This window comes from Lytechinus variegatus, chromosome 14 (assembly GCF_018143015.1).
Source record: "Lytechinus variegatus isolate NC3 chromosome 14, Lvar_3.0, whole genome shotgun sequence".
Taxonomy (NCBI): Eukaryota; Metazoa; Echinodermata; class Echinoidea; order Temnopleuroida; family Toxopneustidae; genus Lytechinus; species Lytechinus variegatus.
Genome location: NC_054753.1, coordinates 8,008,971 through 8,036,633, shown reverse-complemented (window position 1 = coordinate 8,036,633; position 27,663 = coordinate 8,008,971). Strand labels below are relative to the sequence as shown.

The 27,663-nt window shown below is 38.9% G+C and overlaps 1 protein-coding gene across 1 annotated transcript; it reads right to left on the bottom strand.

Annotated features, from left to right (window-relative positions):
* Positions 1-1,164: 1,164 nt before the first annotated feature.
* LOC121427494 (beta,beta-carotene 15,15'-dioxygenase-like) lies at positions 1,165-27,377 on the bottom strand. The gene is made up of 8 exons (XM_041623916.1): positions 26,886-27,377; positions 12,399-12,802; positions 11,829-11,973; positions 8,845-9,389; positions 5,668-5,776; positions 4,790-4,887; positions 4,141-4,252; positions 1,165-3,874 (listed from the first exon to the last, which is right to left on the bottom strand). Exons 1-8 carry the CDS (start codon positions 26,968-26,970, stop codon positions 3,726-3,728), a joined length of 1,647 nt encoding a protein of 548 aa, XP_041479850.1. The 5' UTR covers positions 26,971-27,377; the 3' UTR covers positions 1,165-3,725.
* Positions 27,378-27,663: the final 286 nt, after the last annotated feature.

Here is a 27,663-nt window from a genome sequence, read left to right as displayed (position 1 = left end):
ATTTGTCGCACAAAGCGGGAACGAACTTCGTATCAGAGCGTATCAGAGCTTATCAGAACATAACATATCTGATTAGATCGTGAGATTTTTTAAAAGTAAAAAAAATGACGCCGAATTGATCGCCGATTTAAAGCGCGGCATTCGCCGTTGGTGTGAACTTAGCGTAACAAAAATGCATTTAATTTTTTTTTTATTTAAAACATGTTGACAATTCTTCACAAAACACGTCGGAAGATTTGGACGAAATATTCTGCAGAGCAGCAACTTGCATAGTAAGTAAGTCTTCAAATGTGGGGAGAAATAACACATTTTCATTTTTTCCATACAGAATACAACAAACAACAAAATAACCCGACTAATAACCGATAAAAACTGCTGAATTATAATAAAGAGAATAGCAGTGTTGACGTGCAAATAATTTATGTCTATATTCATCACTCATAGTACTCTATAACATAATTCATGCGCAGCATGAAACGTCACGACGGCAAGGCGATGCATAAATAACATTTTACATTTTTTTTTCGCAGAATGATGATACACAATATAGAATATGATGAAATAAGTGAATAAACGTAGATAACATGCCTGCAGCAATGAAAGGGGGCGGCACAGAAGTGATGGGGAAGGAGGGGGGGGGGGGTGTTTTTTGTGCACTTAAACGCTTTATTATAATATCAAAACGTTATTTTGATAATCAACTTGAACTAACTTAATAACGAAAGTTGTGTAGATCACCTTCTTTCGTAGTCATCATCTTAAGCAAATGATTACAAGAATTTGAAAAGAACAAATAAATAAATAAATTCATGATGCATTATTTATGACAAATAAAATTGCAAATAAATGATAGTCATCAATAAATCATAAGCAACAAATAAAGAAATAAATGTACATTTATCAATGAACAAATAAAAAATATAATAACACTTGATAAATAAAAAAAAAATACGCCAACACATTCTTAGGTCACCTCTGATCTAAAATTTATATTGTCAAATAATTATCATGAAAGGTTTCAGTATTTTTTCATTGCGCGCTTTTTTGATACTGGCCAATAAATAGCGAGAAAAAACAAGTATTACACAAATTATTTTGGTCTGCTATGGAACGGAAAGGGGAAGCGTTGGTTTAAAAAAAGTTGTTTAAAACGATGAAACTGGGATGGATGATACAAAAGCCTTCAAATTAAGCGCCCAATTGCGCTTTTTCTCATCAATAAAAACACGATCAAACTTTACATAAAATGCCCATAATCTAGGATGATTATTTTTTTTCCTACGACATTTTCTTCATGGCGTCAGATGAGGATTTAATGTTAAGAAGAGTACATTTTATGAATGTTTAAAAAGCACGAATCGGAAATGTAAAATTGCATTAATCCTTACTAAATTGACAATTTTCCTTAATTTGTAATATGATTCAAAGTCCAAATCGGGTAAAAATGTGGTACAATATGAAAATGGTCCGAAAAGTTCGTAGGAAAAAAAAATGCATCCCGGAAAATATCATATACATACAAATAACCGTCCGGAAACAGTTCGCCTGATATCATTCAACAGAAAGGTGTATCACTACCAAAAAACATACGTAAAATGTATACATCCATATCTCATCTATAGCAAAACCTGTGTAGCTAGAATCGGTTTCTAAACCGGTCACCTAACCCGGATAATAGGCAGTACTAACCGATATTAATTGATTGTATGTGTGGATAAACTGTTAATCCTCTGAAAAACAGCATACCAACTAAATAGATCTCGTAACAATCGAAACAATAGTTATCACATATTGGTCCATGAGGTTTTATTTGAAATTGCGACCCGATACCTATTAAGTATATAAGACCGACTGAAATTAATAAGTGACATGAAAATGGAAGAATAAAAACACGATTTCTCATTAATATCAAAATTATAATGCTAAATATTTGGTCACATTTAAGATGAAATTATTCAGAGGTGTTATTTGTAATATCGGGGATATCAGTTATTCAACCAGGTTCAAAGACTAAATTATTGGTCATGGGAAATATTTCAGCAAGTGTTAACGCGAACTCAGCTTTACACTGATTAATCAATAACGCTGCATAATTCTCGACCAGAAACAATAAAATTGCAAAAAAATGAATTGTTCATTGGCTTGAATCATATTCTTTGGCGCAAAATTAATTATCTTGGATAGATCGTCGCTCCTGATGTTACTCCACGATAATGAATAGCACGTAGCAAGCAAAAAGGTAAATACATAAATTGAGACCCCAACACAAAAATAATCATTCGGATGTGAGGCCAAATATACTGAGGTAGGGAAATGTATGCTAATTTTACAAAATATAATATCACAATGTCATATCATCTGAAACAAAAGCGAGAGAGTTCTTGCAATTAAAGAATCTACAATAAAAACGGTATCGAATGCAAATCCTAAATATAAAAACACAAGGGCTTCAATGGTAAGCGTCTCTTAGAAACGTAGACGCGAAAGAGAAGTGACACAAGGCAAATCATTTTGCCAAATATTTAACAGCTGCGAATTTGGTACAAAAATTACAATGAATCTCATAATCTAAGAGACTTTAAAAACCTTTGAAAATGTACTTCGATTGAGTAAAAAAAGAGGATGATTTAAAAATACGGACGACTGCTATTGCACGGAATCGTTTTAATGGAAAGAAAGAAAAAGAAGTGGACATTAAATCACAATTCCGATTACACTTTCTAAAGTAGAAAGGAATGAATACACATTACATTACATGATTAATCTTAATCATATCATTACTGATTGGACGGGTTACATTAAAATCGGTACATGGAATCAGGGACATGGTTTTTTTTAAATACAATTATTTGAATTATTGCCATAAATAAAACATTAATTAGATATCGGAGTTTACAAAGAGACCAGACAGCGTTGGCTGAAGAGTCAGCACCGATACTCAATCCTTAATATTTTTTTATCCCAATACGAACTACACTCATTTCCTTGAAAAACAACCCTAGAAATTATTTTAAAAGACTAAATGGAAGACATTAAGATAACTGATCATGACCTTAAATGGCCTTCCTCACACACTAAGTTATTTCACAAGCATTTAGGTGATCAAAATGCTTCTGCGTCCCTTTGCAGCTAAGGTATATAAATAATAAATTTATGCAGCTTTTCATGCTTAAATTGCATTGGGATTCGTATAAGAATAGAAATATCTCTTATCCTATGTGCCTCCAAGGATTCGAAAGCATCAACACTGGTCTCAAGACCTTCTTTCTAAAGTATGTATCCAAAACTAGGTTCCAGCGATGCTATTGGTTCGAATGGCCAACCACGTGACGTGTGATGTATCGAGTGCTCCGCGCGATGGCGTCACACTTTCACACACAAAATACATTTCATCATGAATTGTGGATCGTTGATTTTGATCGCAAAGCAACCCTCACTTCGCGCAGTTTTTTTTTCCATCCTGACGCTTCCTTAAGTCAAGACGGATGAAAAACTGACCACATTACGGAAGACAAGAAGGAGGAAAATGTATTTTAAGTATTGAGATGAGCTTGATACACCATCAAGGCAATCGGAGATTCGCGGAGAAAGACTGGAAAGGGTCACCGATATCAATTCGTTGCGAGAAAAGTCTCATACACCGGTAACGAGATAACACGATGCCGATTTCAAATAGCCGTTTTTGTCACGGAAAGAGGTGTCCACGAAAGTTTAATGTCCCTCTATCAGTGGAAGAACCCACCGTGAAAGGTGATGGGGCAGGACATTGTCTCGGGGATATCCGCCCGTGCTATTTCTTCTAACGTCTTAGCATCGAGGACCAGTAGGAATGCCCTTTGCGTCTCGCTGCTGATAACAGTTGAAACTAATACACCTGTCACGGTCAAGAAAAGAAAAGACAGAAATAGAGAATGAATACCAATATCAAAATCAATCACTCAAATATGAAAAAAACCCTCCTAAAATCAATTTGTTACCATGATAAGAATATTCAATAATGTATCTTATAATCTAATAAATACTAATAATACAAATCGTAATTTTAAGAGAGGAAATCACCACACAAATTGTATAATTATATTTGAATAAAGAATACGTCAAATAAATGGAACCTATCCCGAAAATGCTTAGATGACTTACCCTCATCCTCGTCCAAAGCATCTGGTGCCCCAACAAAAATCGGTTCGGACGGATAGTGATTCGGCCTGTGCCATGTCTTACATGATTTCGTTCGCATGTTGGTCTTAACAATCTGGACAGAAAGTGAAAAGAGTACAAAATATTTTTGTTCTGCTTCACGAATAATCATGTTCAAGACAACTATCATGCTGCATAAATGCGTTAACATGACTTTAATCTGAGCGGAAATCAAATCTAATGAATTAGAACAATATTACAGGCATATCAAATTTTGATGAAGACGAGCAACAATGTTTTCTTCGCTTCCTAAATCAACTAACTACCCCTATCGAAATTTCGTATGCAACCATGACCAATAGAACGGGCCACTGATGAAAAGCAGAAAATTGAACATAGGTAATATAACTTGAAAATAAACTGATACGCGGTATTGAATAATAATAAGTATCAGTATCAATGAAATTCAATAAGTCGCAAAACATTCTAAGATAAATCAATCTATTTTGCGAGTAAAGTTTGAAGCACTTTCATTTTGTGGACTTTTATCCAGGGATCACGTCGATTGATTGCCCACTTACTTATGCATGCCATCAGGTGTTTTTAATTACCAAATGAAGGTCGACATTACAAAAGAAAGAAACCCTCTTACCGTGTTCATGAAGTCCCCTTTACATTTCCCCGAAGTTCCGTAAGCATAAGTGTAGGGCCTTCCATTGACTCGACCGTTTATGCAAGGCATATCGATTCCTGTTAGAGAGAGTGAAAGAAAAGAGAAGTCATTAACCTCTGTGATCAGATGTTCGACATTGTCCAGAATTTCAAGGGCCAGGCATTCAGGTGAAATGTGCGATAGATCAACATCTCTTTCGTTCTGATGTTTAATCCAGTACACTGGATAGATATAGGTTAATATATGATATACTTTTCTACCGCTGTCTCACAAAATCATAAGTAAAATATGAGGAATTTAAATTTGAAATGAATTTCGGCAAAAAATACGAATGAAGACATAATAACTAAGTGGAATATATGCGACGATGTCTTGATGAGAAATATTTCCTTGGCTACCACAATCATCGTAAAAAAATCATAGGGTTCGTGACTACATTTTTATTCACAAGTCTTGTTTATCATAATTTCTTTGGAAGCATATCTTTTGAATAAAGAGCATTATCCCACCACATATCACAATAAATACAGACTTAACGCTTTTTATTCAAAACTGGACACCCAATCGATGACTTCTGTGAAACTTAATAATGTCTAGAATAATCAATCTCATTATTTTCTTTTGTTAATTGACATTCAAATAGATAGATGCCTTGAAAGGAGTACTCAAAAGATTTTTTGATACATAATTCTTGTTAAAATGAATATTCCATCAATTTTACTGACAAGAAAGTACTAGTGTACTTTTGGCAAGATATATTTTTATTTTAATATAAAATCAATTAAGTGCCTCCCTGACGGGAGCTGACTTCACTCAACCACCCCTCCCCCGCCGGAGGCCATCGAAAAGATTCTTACCAATATCGGAGGCGACTTCATAGGTGAGTTCGACGACGCCGTCTGGTCGAAGTTGTGCAGAAGCTGATGTATAATTTAGAGTGACGAGGTTGGTGCCAACAGGTGTGCTCTACGAAAGCAAAAGATGGAAAATTGACGGAAAATAATGTATTAGATTTCATGAAATGTGGAAAGAGAGAGAGAGAGGAGGGGGCGGGGGGGGGGGGGGAGCAAGGCGAATCCTAAATCCGGGGAGTGGACAAAAAGAGAAGGGACTCCAAAAAACAAATGATTTAAAAATTATGGACATCTTCATGGTTCTTAAAGGATTCTGCTCTTAATCTAGCATTGAACAACAGAAAACCTCCAGAGGACCCCATAACACAAAAGCTAACAATCAATCTCAACATAGCTATGACAAATAATCAGGTAAAACATCACCACCGCTACCGAATCAACTGCATTACGCGCATTTCATGTAAAAGAGTGAATAAACATAATTTTTCTTTCAAATTTGACATACATAACTAACCTTTGGGAGTGCTGGTATTTTACGGAAAATTAAAAAATGGGAATGAACTGGAACAGGCTTCGATAATATTTGTCTTGAATTCACGGATCATTAGCCTAATTCTGCATCGATCCGTATAACCAACATACAAAGAACTGTCTGGGGAGGTAATGTTTCTATTATGTTGAAATTGAATATGCAAGGCCGATAATGACAGGGCATAAGGACGCTCACTTACGAAAGATCAATTAAACATGACACGTAAGGTACAGCTAATTAGGGGAACTCGATTTTTCTCGTTGTTATAAAAAATGTATAACTTGAGAGACACTACGTGCTAAATATCCCACGTTTCTTTTTCAAGTCTTGAAAAATCATTCTTGTGGTAGCAGGCAAATGATAGGATAATAGGAAGACTGCTGAAATATAGATCAACTTGATCAATGTAGGCTATCATGAGTTTGACTTTGAAATAAATACGAAATAGATCAGTTTTCAAAGAATATATATCCTCGACGGTTCAATGACATTTGCTCCGGCGACAATTGCTCTGATGGAAAATGTGCACGTTAAGCCAAACATAAAACCTGACCCCTTAAAACGAAATAAACCCTAATCCTCATCTTAATATTATTCTGAACCTGTGAACCAAAAATTCTATTGTAATACTAACTCTAACCTTATGTCCTCTGAGATATTAAAACCGGATCAAAATTTCAAAATGTCACCGTCCCCGAGAATTGTACCTCCACGTGAGTGGCGGATCGAAGCGTCTGGCCTGATTACCTGCATGGCATTCACATTTGACAGGCCCCTTTCAATGCTAACAATAGGGCCGAGTAAATTCTTTCCTATAATTGGCGGTACTGTGTTTGTGTCGGCAAACCGTCGGCATTGTCACTCGAATTTCTTCCGGTAATTGTCGATGTTCATTTACACAATAATCAGAATGCATCGATCGATTCGCCTTGTTCGCGATGACCGAGATCAACGCAGCGGTGGTGGGTTAAGAACACGTGCTTCATGTCATGCCCGGCCAGGACCTCAAGATTTGAAGAGCGTTTGACCATTGACCTCCTAGAGATACGGCGGCTAATGATAAGTCAGGCAATCCAGAAATGATATATACGTCATGTCGTGGGTCTGGGAAAACGGTATTGACCATTCGATTCAATTGGCACTACGGCGTATGACGTGAAATATCATGAACAGATTAAGAACAAATCCCCTGATTCTAATTCAAGAACATTCTCCCAAAGTTTCTGATTTACTCAGTGGCCAGTACTTCAAACACGTGCTCTTCTCAGACTGCATTTTTTTTATTCTCCAAGAGCAAGGTTTCAAAATTATGACCAACCAAATGTCCTACAGGCCACGTCATGCCTCAAACAGAGCAACTAAAACCAGGGAACTCCCACTTCCCTGCTGAAACGGCGCCACGCGTAAAACCTACACTACACTACTCCCAGAAGAAGGCTACACTCCGGTTCACGTTTACAGAGGTCTTCAAGCTTCCAGGTCAGTGGTAGGAATATGAAATTAGCACTATGCTGCAATGTCTGTGCAGATCTTTTTAAAAATGTTATTATTTGAATCTTGGGAAATGGGAAAGGAATGCAATATCATTCAACTGTAGCTTCAATCTTGAGCAGGTGTTTTGCTACATTAATTTCTACTACCCGTAGTTAACCAACTGACTTCAACCGAACTTGGTAAAATGTGAAAGGACCCGAAGTTATCAAACGCTTCATTCGATTCAACTGGTAAATGTGACCGGCCAGCTAAACCCCGAATCAGCAGGGGGGCATTTTGGCCGTTACACCAGACTTATGATTGAATAAGTCTGGTGTATCCTCTTTCACACCATACAAAGAATGACCAATCTCTTCCTGATTATCGATTGTGTTAACGATCCACACAACGGAAACGAATTTAAGAGGCGTACTAATTGAAAAGAAGTACACCACTGATAAGCTAAATTGTTGCTTTCTATTTTAAACGCTTTTTGGCTTCAGTCACAAGAATGCGCGCATTAATAACCATGCACTATTGACAGAGCATGGCGTTATTTGCAGAGAATAGAAGTAAATGCTCTTCGACCCAGTGAGCTGCAGACAGGATTTTACTTCTATAGCTCTGATGCAAAGAACGGGCGGATTCTTTTCTTTCATCATGTTCAAACGTTTTTGCCTGTCGATATTGTCGATATTGAGTGAGCAAATAAGGTAACGGACACGGTGGAAATTGGTTCTGAGCAAGCAAGATACATCTTGAAATAAAAGGCTTACTCGATTTCTTATCAATTTTATCAGGCATAATATAAATAATCACTTTTCGAGTAGCCCATATAGCCACTGACTAAATCAACTCAAAAGATTTGTTCTGGCTCATATCTATCGTCAAGATCCTATCAACATATTCTACTGAAACAATCCTTTGTTCAATCAACACATAGATGTATTTCATTTAATGTTTTCTGTTGATTTCATCACTCTTTTAAAAGACATAACAAGTCGATCAGTTCATCATTATCACAGAAAAATAGAGGGGAAAAGGAATTTATCAAGGAAATGAAGACGAAGAAAAGGTAAAGGGAAGGAAGTGAGAATAAATGAGAGAAGAAAAGGGTAGGAGAAAAACCAAGAGAGAAGTGGAAGAGGAGGAAAAGAAGAAATTTGAATATTTACCTTATTTATTCTGAGAGGTAAGACAAATCTTCTAACTTCTGTGATAGGAAAATGTCGTTTGCCGTCCTGATCCCCATGTCTCAGGTAGTCAAGGTAGAATTTCTTAAGAAGCTCGTCGTCATCGTACGAACAGATATCAAAGATCACGTGGTCATCTTCCTCGTACGAGTTGATAACGTGCATACCGAAGAGCGGACCCGACTCGTACCTCGTGGTCATCTGCTCTCCAGTCTGCTTATCGACGAGATGAAAGAGCGTCGTTCCGTTGTGGTCGAACTCGAAACACGACGATACCGGCTTGCCAAGCATCTGCGATGTGGCCAGCTTGGCGACGTTGATGTTAAGAGTCTGTTCCGAAAAAACGATGTAATTGTCAGTCATACCAAAACTGTGAAAGTACGATGGTTTCAGAGGATTCCGTGCTCGGATACTGCAGAGAAGTTTAGCCGACATGGGACTACTTCTGTCCGTACTTGATTCGCTGGTTAACGTCGAGTTATTTTCTAACGATGTTGACGACGGTGATGACGATAATGATGATGATTCTATAAGAACAAAAAAAAATAGAACGATAAAACAATGTTACATTCGATTAATCAAATTTGTACAAAGAAGCTATCAATACTTACATGAATGAATGATCATCAATGAAAACCAATCAAGTTAATCATTCTCTCGAAATACGATAAAGTTTCTAGTCGTGGAGGTGTCTCAGTAATGCCCTCGGATAAATGCAAGCAAAATTTAATCTGCTTGTGGCCAGAACGTCACATTGAATAATCATTTTAACACAAATTTTGAAGCTTTGAAGTATGTCTGTCTTGGAATTGACGATTTGTCTGAAATGACTTAAGATCTCAACTTATTTTAATCGAACATGCTCGATTTGATAGTTTAGAATGTAGCCTAACAAGCAGGAGCCTTGGGTTTGATCCAGGGCCGAGTCGAACCCCTACTTTGACATTGAAAACCTTGTGATTTTTGTCAATAATTTACCAGGGTGGAGAAATTTTGATTATGTTTGCTGGGCCCGCTAAAAGACCTGGGGTGGTATTCTGAGGTCATTTTATCTTTAAAATATTTTATTTTATCTCTTAAAATGAAATTCGTATTCTGAGATGACATTTTATCTCTCAGATAAAATTTTTAATTTTATTTTGCTTATGAATTTTATCTTGCGTATCTACAGATGATACGCAACAGAACAATGCCTGCGTAGACAAACTCATCGTCGTAAATTGTGAAGCGTCTACCCGGGGCGTCTACTTGGAGTCAACAAAACACTTTTGACATTTAGTGAAATTACAAATATCATACTTCTAATTAATTGTCGCCATAATCATGATGACCTAATTTAACAATGATTGTATACGTAGCACTTGTAGGAGACGTCTCTATATACAGTCAATCCAAAAAGTACATTTGAAGCAACCCTCGCCAATTTACATAAAAATCTGACCATATGGGACGCATGACTAAGTCTTCACGACCATGTCGGATTCGAGACTAAGTATGACGACACAATTGTCTGCCCATTACATAATAATCAATACACCAACGCCCCAGGGAATAGGAAATTATTCCCGTTTTAGAAACCCATTAAATAAAGAGTGAATTATGATGAAGAGGGAGGTTCCGCACGAGGAGTTTTGATGTATTCAGAATGTTAAAAGAGGCTCCCAATATTCTGCGAAAGATGTGCATATGGCTCTGCCCCGATCAACGAGGCACAATCTTATTATCAACGCATCAATTAATTATCACAAGTTGTACGCACTTTGTAATATGATTAATACCATTTTTAGATAAGTTAGTGCTAAATGTCCAAAAGAGATATGCAGTATTCCATGGGTTCATACCAAAATCATGGACACAAAAACATCGTTTATATTCAAAGGTATTGTAAATGAAAATACTTGGGAGACTATGGCAAAATCCATTTGGGCAATTAGTTATTAGGAAGTGCCAGCAGACTCTGTATTTGAAATCTTCACCGTCGTATTAGACTAATGCTAACTCGCTCTAAAATAATGCTTTAAGACATTTTGTTCAAAATGGGGTAAAAATTGTCATGTTTAACTAATACCGCATTCAATGACATTACTGTTGGCAGAAAAGAGATTGGTCCCATTCTGCATTCTTTTCGGGCACGTTTTACTAATATCATATTGATATCGTCGACGAAGTAATTGTACACTTGAATCGAAGACATCCAATATTCAGCGATAACAATTTATCTACTCAAAATAGAAGAACGAGTATCGCTCCAGGATGGTCGGAAGATAAAGAAGACATAAGGCGGAATTTAAAGAAAAATCTTTAAAAAGATTCTTCCCGATGCCAGAGGTTAAGTTGATTGATTTTCTCATGATGGAACCCTGGTGGGTTTAGGGGAGGACTCCATGAACTTCACTAGGAAAGTAGTGTATGGAAGAGAGAATGATTCCAAGCTTTATGTGAAGAATAGATCTACTGACAAATGAGGAATCATGCCTTTTTAAAGGAATAACAATGCCTTGCGAGTTACCCATTTTATTCATCTCGATGTTTTCATTTCCGGTGATATTGCAGCCGAACCTGCAGCATCCCCATCAATGTCACCCTTCTATACAGTGGTCATCGATAAAATATCCCTCGAGTTGAACGTCTATAACGCTGACCCCTTTATGGTTTTAATTTGTAGAGGTTATTTGGTTGGGAAGTGATGGGTTGTGGCACTAAGTTTTGCGTCCTCTGTAAGCGATATCATAGGTGCTCATTAATATGAGATTCTCACGGTGATCTTTCACGCATAATCGTTATTAATGTCTTCATTGTTGTTTCCTAACAACTTGCTGATAGTTGAGCACAATACGGTAACGGTAACAGCGTTGGGGTGCAAGTGTCACTTTATCCCATATATTGGAGGGGGAGCATAGACTCACCAGTCTATCAACCTCATCTCTTCCTCCATATTACATGTATCAAGGAAAGTCATGACCTACCTGAATAAGATTTAGGGAAGAACTTGATAATATTGTAATAGCAGCCAGTGAGGTAAGATGTTCCCATGTTATATGAGCACCCGTCTCTGTCCACTTGCGCATGCGCAGACGCCGTCATCATACCGAACATCTTTAAAAGATCAATCTGCATGATGAAGAAAGAAATTGAAAAAATATCCTGTGTAATTAAATTCATAGCATAATTGCGTGAATAACATGATATGAAATAAAAATGAATGACTAAACGTAAGGGTCAAGTTTAACATGTTTTTAGTTTTTTTCCGTAGGTAGGCATATCACTTTGAATAACACATGTCTGATGTCGCAAATGGAAGAAACGAAACGTTGATAAGTTTGTCCAATTGCAAGAATTGAAAACAATTGTGCAGATTTGTTTCCTGAAGTGTTGTTGTTACAAAATATCTTTGAGGGAGAGCTCAACGCAGGGTCTTGTGACAAGGTCAATGGTCTATTTCTACCAAAACATTTTCTCACTCTCCTGGTTCTTCGGCAGATCATCATATCAGAGGGTGCAAATTTGAATGAATGACTCTGTGGGGCGCCACCTACCGTTTGGTCCTCTGTGCTTAGGTCTTCGAGGTTGATCTTTCTCGGCGTGTGCGTCTCCGTTGCTGTGTATACCTCATCCCCAAGTTGATACACGTTTATTAAATTATTGTCTGTAACATTGAGCGGTAAAAAATGGGTGGCAAACCGCTCGAGGACGTTCTTACATGGGTCTGGTATTCCTACTGTGCCGAACTCCGAGAGGATGATTTTGTTGTATTTCATGGCCTTCTTGTAAGCATTACTTCTGAGGAACCGGTTTTGGTAGCTGACCTTACCGTCCCGGAACGCAAACCTATGCATTAGGGCTAGACCATCGAACCAGTGCTTGTATTCTGTTTCGCCTACCTCGAACAGACCGGGACCAATCCGCACGAGGGACCCCCGGAGCCAGCCCGGGAGTTTACCTGCCAAGAAAACAAAATTAGGGGGGAAATGCTGTCAGTCAGTTGAAAATCGATATTAAAAATGATGCAAATGTAACTAGCATTTTATTGTCAAAGAACTTAAGGTAGGTTCCAGTGTATATAGACCTTATAGCCTATGGGTTCGACGCAGACCCGTAGTTGCTGGTGAGCTTGAATAGGGGGATTAGTGGTGGTACTTGGAGTCACATTGCAGTGGCGTATTTACCATGTTTACCATGCTTCCCAAGCATACCTGCCTACGATAAGCATAACTGATACATCCCTTTCCAGGATGAAACTTCGCAATATTGATTTATCGATTTCATTTTTTTTTTTTTGGGGGGGGGGGGTGGAGTATATGTTTGGTAAAAACCAAGATCTTATAGGTAACACATAATTAAAAGCGAGACATAGTTTGAATTGGCATGCAATTACAAACATAGATAAATCTCGTCACAATGAAGTCGGACTGAAGGCGGAATCAGGTTGTGACAGAGGGTATCTTCTAGACCCACTCCAAATTTACTACAAGACGGTCTGAGAGGAGATGTGTTCTGCCAAGAGCATGTGAAGTATTCTCATGGGATCCGAAAACAGTGAATGGATAGATAAAAGATAATCGGCATGATGGAAGATGTCCCAAGGAGCTGATTTTTCAGGTTTTATTCTGTTAGCTTTATGAATCAAAGTAAAAGTGATCAAAACAGTATCAATCTACCTTACAGTATTAAAAAAGAGATAGCAAAGGGGGAGAGGAAGGGCGAGAGGGAGACGTTACGTTGTATTCGGACGGCAAAGAGTTGTTTAAAATTTTGGTTTCACTCCAAAGGCACCTAGATACCTTGATTAATCATGAACAAAAAATGAGAATGCGACCTAAGAATCGATGGATCCTCAATCGTTACTGGTTAATAGAAACATCTTCGCTCATTTCGTGGAGGCATAATTTGTGATCAGCTCCACTGCGCAGGGGACATCCGGAGTCAAGGCTGAAGGGTGTTTAAATCATAGACAGAGAATGAAGTTCTGGACCCACAGCGTAGTCTGCTATTGTCAAGGTTAGTCCGGCTAGGCCAGACAGTCTTTACCAACTCAATGCATGCGATACTAATATGAAACACATTTCTTTAGCATCGCTTATGAAGAAGAAATCGACCATGCAGTCAAGTGAAACATTATATACCAAAGACTCATTTTAAAGGGTCTATACAAGCCAGACTTTTAAATAATAACTAGAGTCCAGCCATAGATTGAAATTATTGCGATGTTTTTTTATTTAACAAAGGACCGGTACAAATTTCTGAAGCGTACACCTGCTAACTCAACTGGCACACGATAGTTCATTACATAGTGACTTCATCATGGACTCCACTAATCCACGTCTATTACCTATGCCGCCTAACGAGATTATGAGACAGGCGTGGGTCTCCTATTTAGCAGACAGTTGAAGGCCTAAGAATTTCTGTCCCGGTACACCTCAGAGCAAGAGTGAAAATACAAGATGGTTAAAAATCATGTGATATGTCGGAGTTGATTAGTATTCAAGTTGCAGGTAACATTGTTTCCAATTTGTCACGTTGACTTGTCTGATTGCTTTGTCACATAATAATCCCTTGAAATTGGTGGTAGTGTCTATTTTGGATGAAAGTGAGCAATGCCTTAACAACCCTTTCTTCCCCCACAAATGGGGTACCAATGCTCAAGGGGTATAGGATTTTTTTTTCATCAGCGCCTTTTCAGCCCAAATTTGGATGTGATAAAAATATCAACATTTCGTTGAAATGTTCTTTCAGAAATGTAATATAATAATAATAATATTGAGACTTGTAAAGCGCCAAATCCACTCTGTAGAGTGCTCAAGGCGCATAAAGAACTAAGAGTTAAATAGCAAAGTTTTTAGAAGATTTTTGAAAGTTTCGACAGAGGTACATGTAGCCAATATGTCTATGAACGACGCCAATGTGAAAACACAATCAATTGTCTCCATACTTTACTTTCATAACTAAGAGTCAAACGGGGCATACGCAGACCAACCTACCAAAATTACTAAATGGTTCAACGTCAAAATGAAAGAAAATAAAGGATAAAATTAAAATAAAAGTATTTTCTAGTAACGTTACACTCCTTAAAAGTGCAAAGGGAAAACTAATTTTGCTCGTCATCATTTCATTCATGACTTCATGATCATGTAATTCTATGCATTGCTGAATCAAATATCTGCAGCACTACCTGGTGGTTGAATTCTCTCTTTCTATAAATATTCAAGATAAACAATAAACGGGGAAAGAGAAAAATGCATCTGTAAGGACCAAAACTGGTCAACAAATAAGAAATGGAAAACAAGGTCTACACAAGAGCCACAGGCTTGGGACCACTCACGAGGTTGTAAGGAAATTCCTAATCATTTAAATCGGACAAACAGCTCAGAAATCGGTTCTAATTTTGCGTCTCGGATAGCGTCCCACCTGCAGTCTATTACGAAAACTAGGACAAGTCCTTACCCCCAGAACAATTCCCCCACCTCTAGACATAACATGGAGTTTGTCCCTCTATGGTAGGTACGAAATATTTCATATTTTGTTAATAATGTATATCTCGGCCATTGTTTATTCCGTGGGAATTTGATGATGGTGATTTTTATTCTTCCGTCACATAATAATTCTCTAAAGCTGTCGTACAACAAAACGCTGCCAATTTGAAGAATGAGGGAATGGTATAGTCGACACGAGATGAAGGAGGACCGAACAAATATGGTGAAGAAAAATTAAGAAGAATGGTCAAGAGGAGAGCGAAAAACGTGTGACACGTCTCATGGGCATTGGATGTACACCAAAGTTGACAAGGGAAGAACTCTTACTTTTGTGTGGTTTCTGATCTCGGCAGGACATTTTCTCGTCGAGTACAACGAGAAAACCGCAGGAGATCTTCCACACCATGGACAGAGGAGACGTAAAACGAGTAAAACCACGCCTACTACAACGCAAACCCAAGAGAAACTTGTATGCAATTAGTGTTGTTTAATTCCCAAATAAAATAGAATGCTTATCGTATGCAAAGCAAATCAGTACTTTCTCCTTTACCATATTCACATTATGTGCGGTGTGATTGTTGCTCTTATTCGACACGCAAAATCAGAAGCGCTGAATGCTTTTAATGAACAAATCGTTACTTTAGCCTTATTTTTGGGCCTACATCTTACGAGGTCTAAAATGCAGAAAATGGACTGTTACATTTCTAATTATGCTATCTGTATTAGAGCTTTAATAAAACGAAACATTGTAATCTAGGTGGATGTTGTATTGTTTCGGAAACTGTTTCAGGGGAAGAGAATGCTAATCAAATCAGACTGAGTAGACAGACACCATTTTACTATCACGTCAAAACAGCGCCACACTGAAAAGTGAGGAATCTTTGGGGATCGTCTTCTTTAATCCAATTCGGTAACTGTAGTCCAGGATTATATCATCTTTTGTCACTTACAATAATCCATTTCAACAGTTTTCGTTCGGAAAACAAAGTTTGGATTTTTGCTGTTAATGTATCGAGGAACTTCACGCAAGGCATTTCCGAGATAATTATGTTCTCTTGCATGCGCTTGCGGTCACTGCGCTGCACTTGTGAGGAAGTTGTTTGAGGGATAAGCCGACAAATCTCTAATCGAAATGGCGTGATTGGTCCCTGTATGGAAGAACTCGAAAAACAACAGGGACACGAATTCCGACTCGAAGGCAAGGCGGAACTATTACATTTAGTTGGTAATCATCACGAAGTTTAAGGGTCTGGAAATAATTGATTAGAATTGAGATATAATTAGGATTTTAGACACTAATTGGAAGTACAGGATTATGATATAAAGCGGCAACAACATTTCCGAATAAGGCTGTTTACCCCTTCCTCGGTTTTAAACCCCAGGGTATGTTAAATCATGGACCTAGTATATAGTTTAATATTATGAACTACCCCCTATGATCTAAAGGACGTTTTAATGAGTCCGTCATGTCTACTTCTATCTAATTGAACAATAGTATTGTAACAATGATATGGAATATCTTAGTCTGTTCGACACAATATTTTCCTATCGTCTCTAGGTGTCTAGAGAAAAATGACAATGCTTGGAAACATTCACTTTGAAAATTATTTCTGGTAAGTTGATGATTTCTTCCCTTATTGTTTACGTTGACGAGGACCCATGGAATCCTTCTAACTACCGTCTCGTTTGTCGACCACTCACCTTTTAATAAGCCAATTATTTCGGGCAATGCACTACATGTTTTATGAAATTTGTAACGAGGTCATGTCTGATTTCCTTAGTCGACTTGACCTTTTTGCTATTCAATTTCACCATAATCCTTACTACCTTGGTCTAACAGACTCAATCAACGCATAATTTCCTAACTTTACCATTTCTTTTAGGTCTATGATAAACCGCCTGCTATTTTATATAGGCCACACCGCAAACTTATAAGCTATTCGCTTCCCGAGCATGACCGAACCGTTTACGAAAGCTTCCGCAACTGTTTTCTAGGTCACTCAGATATTCTTTCGTCATTATGGAAATTATCGAATAACAACAAAAAACACAGGATATTTTGATTACTTCGACTCTTCGGGTCAGTTCGTGAGGATTCGGAAAACATCTGATCGGGATAGGGTTTCCTTTGTTTTCTTCTACTATTTCTGGTATCTTCTTTGCCATCAGGTCACTTCGTCATTTTTCGGAAAAGGACAAAAAGGAAATTTGGCTCCCTTCGGCTTTCGGGTCATTTCGTCACAATTCATAAGGAGTGCAAACTAGAATTAATATTAATCCAGAACGGTCAATGCTGCGTCTCAAGGATGCATTCGTCATAGTGGTTACGTCTAGCGTTTATAATTTAACCACATGTTCATCCCACAGGGCATATAGTTGTTCTCGAATAAACCACTTCACTGGACGAACAAGGAAAGAACACTACCAATTCAGAAATAACTTTTCATTACAATTTGTACGAACCAGTCTTTCTTCTTTTGAAGTTATCAATCACAGGTCGATGAACAACAAGTGTTTTACAACCTAAATAGAGCAGACATCCAGACAAGATTGGTTCGAACCGCAATCACAGCACTGGACCGCAGAACTCAAAGCAGTCCGAAGTAGGAAGACCTTGGCTCCCAATGATGTCTTTGAAGTCCCCTATGGGCGGTTCTTTGTGTCCCCAGACACCCCCTTTCTCTCACACGTCTGGAAAGTGACTGGTAGCCGCGAGCAAGGGTCTGTTTTGTGCACCCCAAGCATGTACTGAATGGGTGCGATTACACATTTCACCGCTCTGGGTATGCAGGACTGAAGTGAGACCAGTGACCAACCCTAACCTTGATACATTTTCGTAAATTAAGTCATTTCTGAGATCCATGTAGCTCATCACAGAGCCTTAACCGAATATCATACCCAAGAAAGATGGCCCTTCAGACCTGTGGAATACCTTTGCAAAATAGGCTATGTATAGCTCTATGGTCTATCTATATAAGAACCTCAGGTGTTCACTCTCCAACCATTTATACCCTTATCACATGGTTCAAATGTGATATCCAAGATGCAACGGCGACACGGACACAACGTTTGCAAGGCGGTGTGGGCCTGCACCCCCCCTCGGTCCCCTCCCCACACAAGAAGGAGAGTCGTTCGGGGTTGGTGTGTGTTGGCAACCCATCTGGAGAGATGGTGAAGCCTCCATCAGGTAATCAGCTATTGCCATTAGATATCTTACAAACGAACAAGCTGATTGAAAAGCGATTGACTTCCAACACACAATTAGGCTTGCAAGGACATTCAGAGATGTATACAATTGCAGGAGCAATCTTTCATTGGCATTCATTTAGATTGAAGATATTAGATTGATGATGGCAATTTCGTTTTTTTGCAAAGTAGTAATAAAATTCGAAGAGTTTGATGATGAAGCATACACATGTAAGTAATAAATAATGACCGACTCCTGGATAAGGTGTAAACAATTTAAAATGGTCCTCCATAATCTATAACTTATCAGTAAAGGGTTAATCACTCTAAAGTCTTGTCTATTCATTTCAACAGAGAAGCATCGTCTGTCTTGGAACAACGGATTGGATTGAATGGGAACAACCTATATAATTGGTAATATTCTGATATGAAAGAAAATTTATTTAAGTTAAGCAGCAAATAATTATATCCTACTATTTTTACAGCTCATTCACCTTGTTACTTCATCCACACATATCCTTCCCTTTTACTCTTTCATCATGATCCACATTATTTGATCTCTATATCATAACCTAATAGCTTCTTTAAAAGCTTTAATGGGACCAGCCCAACACTTCAACTTTCATGAATGGTTTTTGTATCGCCCACGCTACCTTCTCTATCTCTGGAGCTGCTTTAATCGCCGGGGTATCCTCTTGCAAGGTACCAGACGGAAAGACAACATGCATCCCGTCAGATATCCTCTCACTGACATCAACGTGTCTCATCCACTGCACAGTTGCCCTGATTCAACAACCATTAACCGCCATTATCAGGCGATCTCATTACCTAATTCCGTGGGATTAGCACCTCCATCTAGTACTCTGAGGAAAGCCGGCGCAGATCTCCTATGTCACAGACTCTCCATGACATAATTACATTGACACAAAGTCGACTAGTACAGATCGAACGGCTCCACTTATTTCTTTGGGGGAAATCTATCTTTCTCCCACATTTTGAATGTCAAACCACAGCTAAAAATGATCCTGACCACCGACATATCCTGTACATTATTTATAGATTTTAAGACTATATATAAATCATGGTAAAACCATGGAGCTATTTCTGTTAATAATAATAGCTCTATGGTAAAACGAAGTAAACTATAGGGTGTTCTTTCGGCGAACATGTAACATCTAATAAAACTGAAAGGATTACACAAAGAACTACGCTCTATTGAAAGAAACGCACCGTGTATAATTATAATGCAGTGATTTGATTGGTAAAAAGTTCGTTCACGTCTCGCACGGCATTGTGGGTAAACTGAAAAGAAAGTGCGCGAGACAGTCTGCTAACCATCTGAATGCATATAAATGCTCCCTCAACCACGAGATTTGGCGTAAGATGACTGCCCTGTTCAGATGGCGTGGGAACCGCGGCTATACTCATGTATACAATCTCTCTATTTCAGACGACGGCTCTACGTCAGGGGAAGAGATTGGTGATCTCAGATGCGGTTTTATCATCTTTCGGAGGACCTCACTTATTCAACGAGATGACAAATACTCGACATATCCCTCAAACCGCAAAACGCAAGAAGGGAGAAAGTCCATGAGATTGGATTGGAGAAGAGGATCATATTAGGAAGGGAGATCGACAGAGAGGCAGCGATGTGGGAGATGGGTGGACTAAACATCACATCAAGGCATAGAGGAAGATATATACAGGTTTCCCATTGAGCCTCGGCACGCAAAATTAAAGAAAAAAAGGAAGGTACACAAAAAGATAACAGTTGCATGGTTCACTGTGGATACATCGATCGCCTGTTTGAAAGATAAAGAACAATGCATATGGGTCTGTGTTTCTTGCGGAAATATTGTAGAATCTATAGAGTACACAATTCACCACATTCAACCTGCTGGCTACTACGTTTTTCTAGCACCTTTTCGAATTAATTCAACATAATACGATGATAAACTAGAACAAGTAGGCCTATCGGGTGATAATATCAATACAAAGATATATTGTCTTGGTTGTGATATCAATCACTTTGTCAATCATTCCTCCACGCTGCTCCCGCAAGGATAAACGTACTCCTTTCTTTTCACCAAACCACTGTCTTTAATCTAAAGAAATATAAGAACAAATACACCAAAGCCAATGTTATGTTGGCGTAAACACTGGAGGTTTTGAAGTACACCCTTTCGAGAAACAGCAAGAAAGGGGGCCTCTATTCCTCCACGTAAGCACACACCGCAACGATATCGAGTCATATTTTAAAAGTGCACATGATGAAAAAAGTTAAAGTGGAAAAGAAACATCAAATTCGTGCAGTGTATTAATGAGTCACTCTTGACTCATGAAATATAAAGTGATTGAGTGGAGACAGTTTGTGATTCCGCCGGGTGACGAGAAAACGAAAGTAAGATACGACAGACGAGGACAAAGGGCTTTGCTGGCATTCCCTCTCCTTTAAGTTTGCCCATGCATCCACAAATGAGTAGAAATTATTTTAAGGGGACAAAGGAAATTGCGAGTACATGGCGCACGAATGCCCGTGATCAAAACTAGTCCAATCCAAATCATTTTAATGCACTGGTATCTCATTGATATACAAGTCTCATCCCGATTTAAATTAGAGGATATTGGAGGCTTAGGAGAAAGGTATATACCAAATCGGGGGTATTTCCCTCGTGTAGCTGTGCATCAATGCTTCATTCTTGTAAAAGAGAAATCAGCGAGTCTCTTTTTGGCCTACTCTGACATAGCATCCAATAATAAATATCTCAGTGCAGTTTATTGTTGAATTCTAAGTACATATATATATATATACATATACATATATATATATATATATATATATATATATATATATATATATATATATATATATATAAGAGAAAGTAATAGGAAGAACATAATAATTTTCTAATGAAAATTGCCTAATTGAGCTCCAATTATTCGAGCATTATTTTCACGGGTGTTGGAATTTACCCCCCCCCCAAAAAAAAAGAACAAAAACCAAAACTTAGGCTTGATATTTGCTGCTGTTACTCATGATACTTCTAAATATTGTGCGAAAAGGCCCCAAAAAATGATCGGCGTATAAAAAGGCCTTCTTGAAAATGGCCGTTGTGATAACTGCTTATAGATCCCTTCCTGAAGGGTCGGGTAAGATATTCTATATTTAGACAAGGGTCGACGAGAAAGTACAAAGTTTCGGCTGGACGTCAAGGGCAATTGATCCTAATATTGCCCTTAAAATCCTTGCGAGATACAAGGGAAGGAATGATAGCTTGACCTGCGTCCGACTTTCATAGTTTCGAAAACTTGGTGTCATCAAGCACAAAAACCAACAAACCGCCAACTCAAAGTCACTTTCACATTTTCTAGCTTTACGGGTTGGATCATGGACCATGGTAGGACCATAATGGAATAGACACGGTCACAATTTTTTTTTGATGTCCCCCTTTTTGACGAAAAGGTTTTCAATTTTAAAATCTTTGCATAATCTTGCCCTGCTCAATTCGCTGCATTCGATTGAAAGTACAGTATATAGCTAAAAGATTAGATATAGCCACATCCAAATGAAAAATAACTGAATGGCAACTCATGAAGAATTCTATCTAAAATGTAATATTCCGAAGTTACATTCGTCAAAATCGTGGTTTACATCCCCACATTAATTAAAGCATTAATTTTATCTAAAATGCTTTCCAAAAACAAATGAAATGACGGTATTTGAGCATTGAAAAACATATATCATACTGCAACTAAATGATCGAAAAGTTTGGGGAAGATCCATTCATGGTTAAGAAAGTTGTACTTTGGCAAAATCATTCATTCCTTTAAAATATAAATATATTTTACTTTACATAGAATTACACAAGAATATCACCCCTGTTGTGAAGAAGAAAAAAAAATGAAAGGAATACCCGAGGGTTGTATTGCCAGCTTTAACGGGGATAGGCTTTGAGATGTAAAATATATCATTATACAAAATAAAACCCAAGGCAGAATGGGGAGGCAAACTGAAAAATTGGGCTATGCATGCCACATTTTATTTGTGTTGTCACGGACGCGTGTACAAGGGATCAGGTCGAGCGAAAACCACAAACGCGCCAAACATGCGACGTCCAACTTTTTTTTTCATTTATAAGAAGCAAGGATAGCAATACGAGGAGGGAATGTTGAAGATCTTGACTTCATCTCGTTATACGATCAGAGAAATAAATTTGCGACCTCCATTTCGATACTCATGCTAGTTTTTCAGGGGAACAAATAACCCCTCTTACTGGGTAAGAGACAGAGCGCATCATTCTGCATGATCAGACGGATGATGGGCTGCTAGGACAAGTTCAAAACTTTTTTTTTTCTCCCTTGCTGATTTTCAAAATTGAACTTCAAGATGGCAAGGGCTGCGTGAAAGGGCAATTCGCTTTCTGACTGAAGATACCGCCCCAGACACACAGGTAATATAAAGAAATGGTATTTGGGGCAGAATTTAACGGTTTTGTCTCGACTTTGCATGACCCTTCTTCTATTATGGCGGGGTCTTGTGATAGGAAAATAATGGATGTTGCATGCAAGCCCAAGTTGAAGTGCATAAACTTTGAGGGCTGGAAAGAACAGACATAACCGGTGGAATTTGGGGCGAATTTAACGGTGCCGTCTCGATTTATATTGCCGCGTCCTCCTGAGATTTGATAAGAGAAGAAAGTCGCGCCTACGGGTCATACCACAAAGGTTGAATTTCAACAACTTACGATTGTCTTTTTGCGCTCTGTTTTTTTTTTCTTAGGTATGTCAGTGGATGAAATGACTCGAGAGCAAGGAGGTGGTCTTGACAGAGACAGAGAGAGGTAGGTAGAGAAACAGGAGGGAAAGAGGAAGAACGGGTTAAACATGAATATTATCAAGACCCCGGATCAAAATGCTTATCGGCTTACATACTTCTGCGTGATCACAGACAGAGATCCATGGTCTAATTTTGATACAAAATCTTGCCATATCTATAACGTGCTCTGCAACAAAGTCATCTTACTATAGTGTTGGGTAAGGCGGGCATGCTTGAACTTATGAAAGCTGGACCAGACAAGATTTCTGCCAAATGGGGTCTGAAATCGATGATTTAGATCCCCGATGTGCTTTGAGGGTGGTAAGGGATCATATGAGGGTGGGGCGAACAGGAGGCTATGGCTTTAGCAGAAGCAGACGGTGTATGGCCGATGCCCCATGCCCGAGACTCGATGACTCTCTGTCTATCAGCCATGAGTTTACCAGGGACCGCAATTGTAATTGGTTGACTACCTACACTTGGGGTGTAGCAGTATGAATCAAATCGCTCAACGACTTTACCACGATAATTTGTGTTCAATGCAGTAAAGCAAACACTCCATTGGTAGATTCTATTACAGATCTATATTCCACGACAGGCCGACATAAAACAGTAATTGGGTCCAAGGGAGCTATGGGAAGGTAACACAAACGGGACCCATCATGGCTTAGACTATAATAATGGTCTACCTTTGATGATGATATCAGCAAATCGGTATACATAAAGGCCTATGACTGAACAGTCCGAAGTTCACCTCGATATTGCCGTTCTTGATGGATTAACATCACACACAATGGATAAATAAGCGTTTAAAATTAATTGAAAGAGTATTGTCAAATTAGCACAATGAATTGTATTAGAAAATCATTACAGAATTGTTCGATAATGTCGAGTGATAAGAGGAGATAAGACCGAAGCGAAGTCAGGGAGGTTTAGTGTCAGCTGATTATCCCATGAATAAGTCATTGGGCATAACCCTGGATATCCAGGGTCGCCCCAGGTCCAGCTGGCCACGGTCTGGTTTCGCAAGTGAGTATTACGGTGCTTTGTGCACTGCTTTGTGAATTTGTGAAAATCTCGAAACGAATTATATTTCATGAATGGTGTTATGTAGGTCCTTCACGTACGCTTAAAATAAAACCCATGCAGGAATAATCGATTCTCACGATCGTGTTAGAAAACTTCTACCCCTCTCCTCTTTAAGCATACAAGGGTTAGGCTGCTGAAGGCCTTACATAGTAAACGCTATCCCACAGTATTTTGTACTTGGGGCCCGTTGGAGAAGGAGCTGCCCTGAAAATATATCATAAGTTACTGATGCGCTCTTCTGATTCGTTGAATATCTGTTGGCATTGAATAGTCTTATTACTGATTGTGATTGATCGAAACGTTAATTTTTTACGAGACGGTCATTGGTTTTATATCCTTGTACAACAAGTGCTCGGTAACTTTCTACTGCTCGGGTGTGGTACAAGAGCACCTAGAACTGTCATGATCGACAAGTTATGTCAGTCGGGAATGTCTGTCTAACCATGACGTCATCACATTTTCATCCCCATGATATGATTTTCATCCCTTCTTTCCTTGTCCTTTATATTTTCCCTATCCTGCCATGTCTCTCGAAAGTCCTTACTCTGCGATAGATGGCCCAGGGAGCGGCGAGCAGCCGAAAGCGGTAAAGACCTGTCAAAGCCCATCATCTCTGATCTAGTTAACAAGTTATTCTCATCGTGCAAAGAGTTTCGCCCATGATGAGGTGATGGTCGACTCACGTTTACGGGAGGCCTACCCATGGACACCTACCATATCAGAGGGTAAAATAATAAATGCTTGATGTCGCAGAAAATATGTGGAAATATTCCAAACCAACTCCTCTTTGCTTGCCAATGATGTCCTCAAAAGTTCATTACTACTTGCGACAAGTAGGTGTATTACAATATCAAAAAGTCTATTACCCTACTCACGGCAAGGCACTATCAAGTGTATGAATGTGTCGTTGCCAAAGGCGGGTTTGGGCTCGATTTCATGGTTTTTGACAGCTGATACCTATAATTCGGCGATTAAAACATGACCCGCTGTATTCTGTGTGCGTTGTCAAGGTTGAAAAGAAGAGTGAACTTTTCAAGTTTAAAGAATTTCGCCAGGCGTCTCGGGGATATGGGGCATCATGGCAATGGATTAATTAAAGGGAACTACATACTTAAAAAAAACACTCGTTGGGACGTTTCTCGTCACTGTGCGGGAGAAGACATGATTTTTGGTGTGTAGGTACAAGACAGACCCCGAGAATGAGTAATTTGATTTAATCATTATCTGAAATACGCTGGCTGGCCGGCTGCCAAGCTGAGTGCTGCAAAGGCACCCATTGTCAGCACGTCTAGCGATGAATAAAACTGTAATTGGAACAAAAGACATTTGGAAGGGATTTGGAAGTCGAACAAGTTCCCACGTGGAAGCTCCTTTTACCGGCTCTATTATATAATGTGAAATATATGCATTCGCCGGGTAATAGCCATCGATGTAGGCCTACACTGTACTCTGGGTGTCTGGAATTGGCAAATTCAAACCGGATTCAAACCGACACTCAGACGTGGAAATGGAATGTAATAGCTTATGCAAGGAAAGTTGTCGGGGTATAATTTGAACTATATTTCATAAAGAGAAGGGGAATGTAAAAGGGGAAATAAAGCATTGTTGTAGGTAGACTTTGTTTGAGTTTCACACTTGTTCCGGACAGACTGGTGTGGAATGGTAATGATGAATGAATGGCATAGGGTACTGAAGGTCATTTGGAACAGAATTCAAACCCAATGCAGGTCTAGGATCACGTAACGGCTGTGCTGGCTACCACTCCACATTCTGTCAAAGATGTGATGATTGTAACTACCCAGCCCACCTTTCTGAAATGTAAAAACTTTGTCGCGAGTACTTTAAGTTAGTATTTAGTTTAGTGATTGTATTAATAAATCAGTATGAGTGGGGGAATCTATTAGCATATCCAATAGTAGCTTTTATATCCTTATCAGATACTACCTGTGAATAATAATTCCCCCTTTGTCATCATTGATTTGAAAAGGGAAATAGGAATGACCGAATAAAATTATAAGGAGCAAAGCCAAAATCCAACTTTTTAATCACAACTTTTTTAATACACAATAACTGCAATGCTGAGAGTATGTGGAGTGTTAGTTTGGGCTCGGAATGTATTCCCTGGTTTGAGTTGGTTGGAAACCGTGATAAAGCTTGTCTTGTTTCATAGGTGTGACATACCACATTCGCCTGTCTGCCTGCATCTAGATAGATGTCTGAAACGAGCATCTTCGGACAATCCTCCTCAGTCTCCTTACAACACTTGGGGACTTCGTCAGTAATTGATCAGCCGATTCTGGGCTTCTTCCACGCACAATGCCCCCATTGAATGCTCCTGAATCTATTTCTATCTTTCGGTCCTTACTACACTCCCATGCTAAAATACCAAAGCCCTGGGAAACGCCACGACCCTAAGGAGGTGAAGTTTTGTAACTTTTTAAAAGAAAGGGTGGATCACTTACCTTTGACTTGCGCGGCGACCGGTGTGGGGTATTCCCTTTGAACAGAGGTGAATAGACATCCAAAATTGGGATCCGAATTAGCCATTCTGAAGCACTTTGTGAAAAAATAAATATTAACTTCAGAGAGCGATCAGAGCTCAAATTTGCCGGGTTGGAAATACGATGATGGATTTTTATAAAGAAAGAAGTAGGGAACCCGGTTAGTACTGCTCGAGTGGTCCGTGCGTTAGGGGGTTCGGGACGGTGTGTGAGCTCGATCAGCTGGCCTGTCGAATATTTGTAGCTAGCTCGTAGTGAGTCTTCCCAACCAGCGTCGCGTGCAATGCCCAGGCGGGAATCCTCGATAATACGATTCATACTCATGAATGGTCTGTCTCGCCCGCAGCCCCTTGGGTATACAGACACACAAATTATACACACACATGCACCACCCTCTCTTTCAACGCACACACCGTACTGCAAACGGACCCATGCACCGCTTGAGAATAGTAGGTAGAGAGGGAGAGAGAGAGAGAGAGAGAACGACAGCAATAGAGGGGTACAAAAAAATCCCTCAGAAAAAGCGCCTTGGACGTTTAAGGTCACCATCTAGGGGATCACTCTGATTGGCCAGAAAGAGTGTGACGTAAAAACGACACAGCTAACTCATGCGTTTCTTGTAGCAGACGACCAGCTCACAACGTCATTCGGGCAATGCTTCTTAAAGAGGTATGTTCAATGCTCCCATCAACTGAACATACATGTACCCTATGTTCATCTTACTACTATTCAGATTGAT

Excerpts from the sequence above, each read along its gene's own strand:
- LOC121427494 (XM_041623916.1), bottom strand. The coding sequence starts at position 26,970 with ATGGCTAATTCGGATCCCAATTTTGGATGTCTATTCACCTCTGTTCAA. Across the intron at positions 11,974-12,398 it reads TAAGCACAGAGGACCAAACG|ATTGATCTTTTAAAGATGTT; the intron begins GTAGGTGGCGCC and ends TTCATCATGCAG. Across the intron at positions 4,253-4,789 it reads AAGGGGACTTCATGAACACG|ATTGTTAAGACCAACATGCG; the intron begins GTAAGAGGGTTT and ends CTTTCTGTCCAG.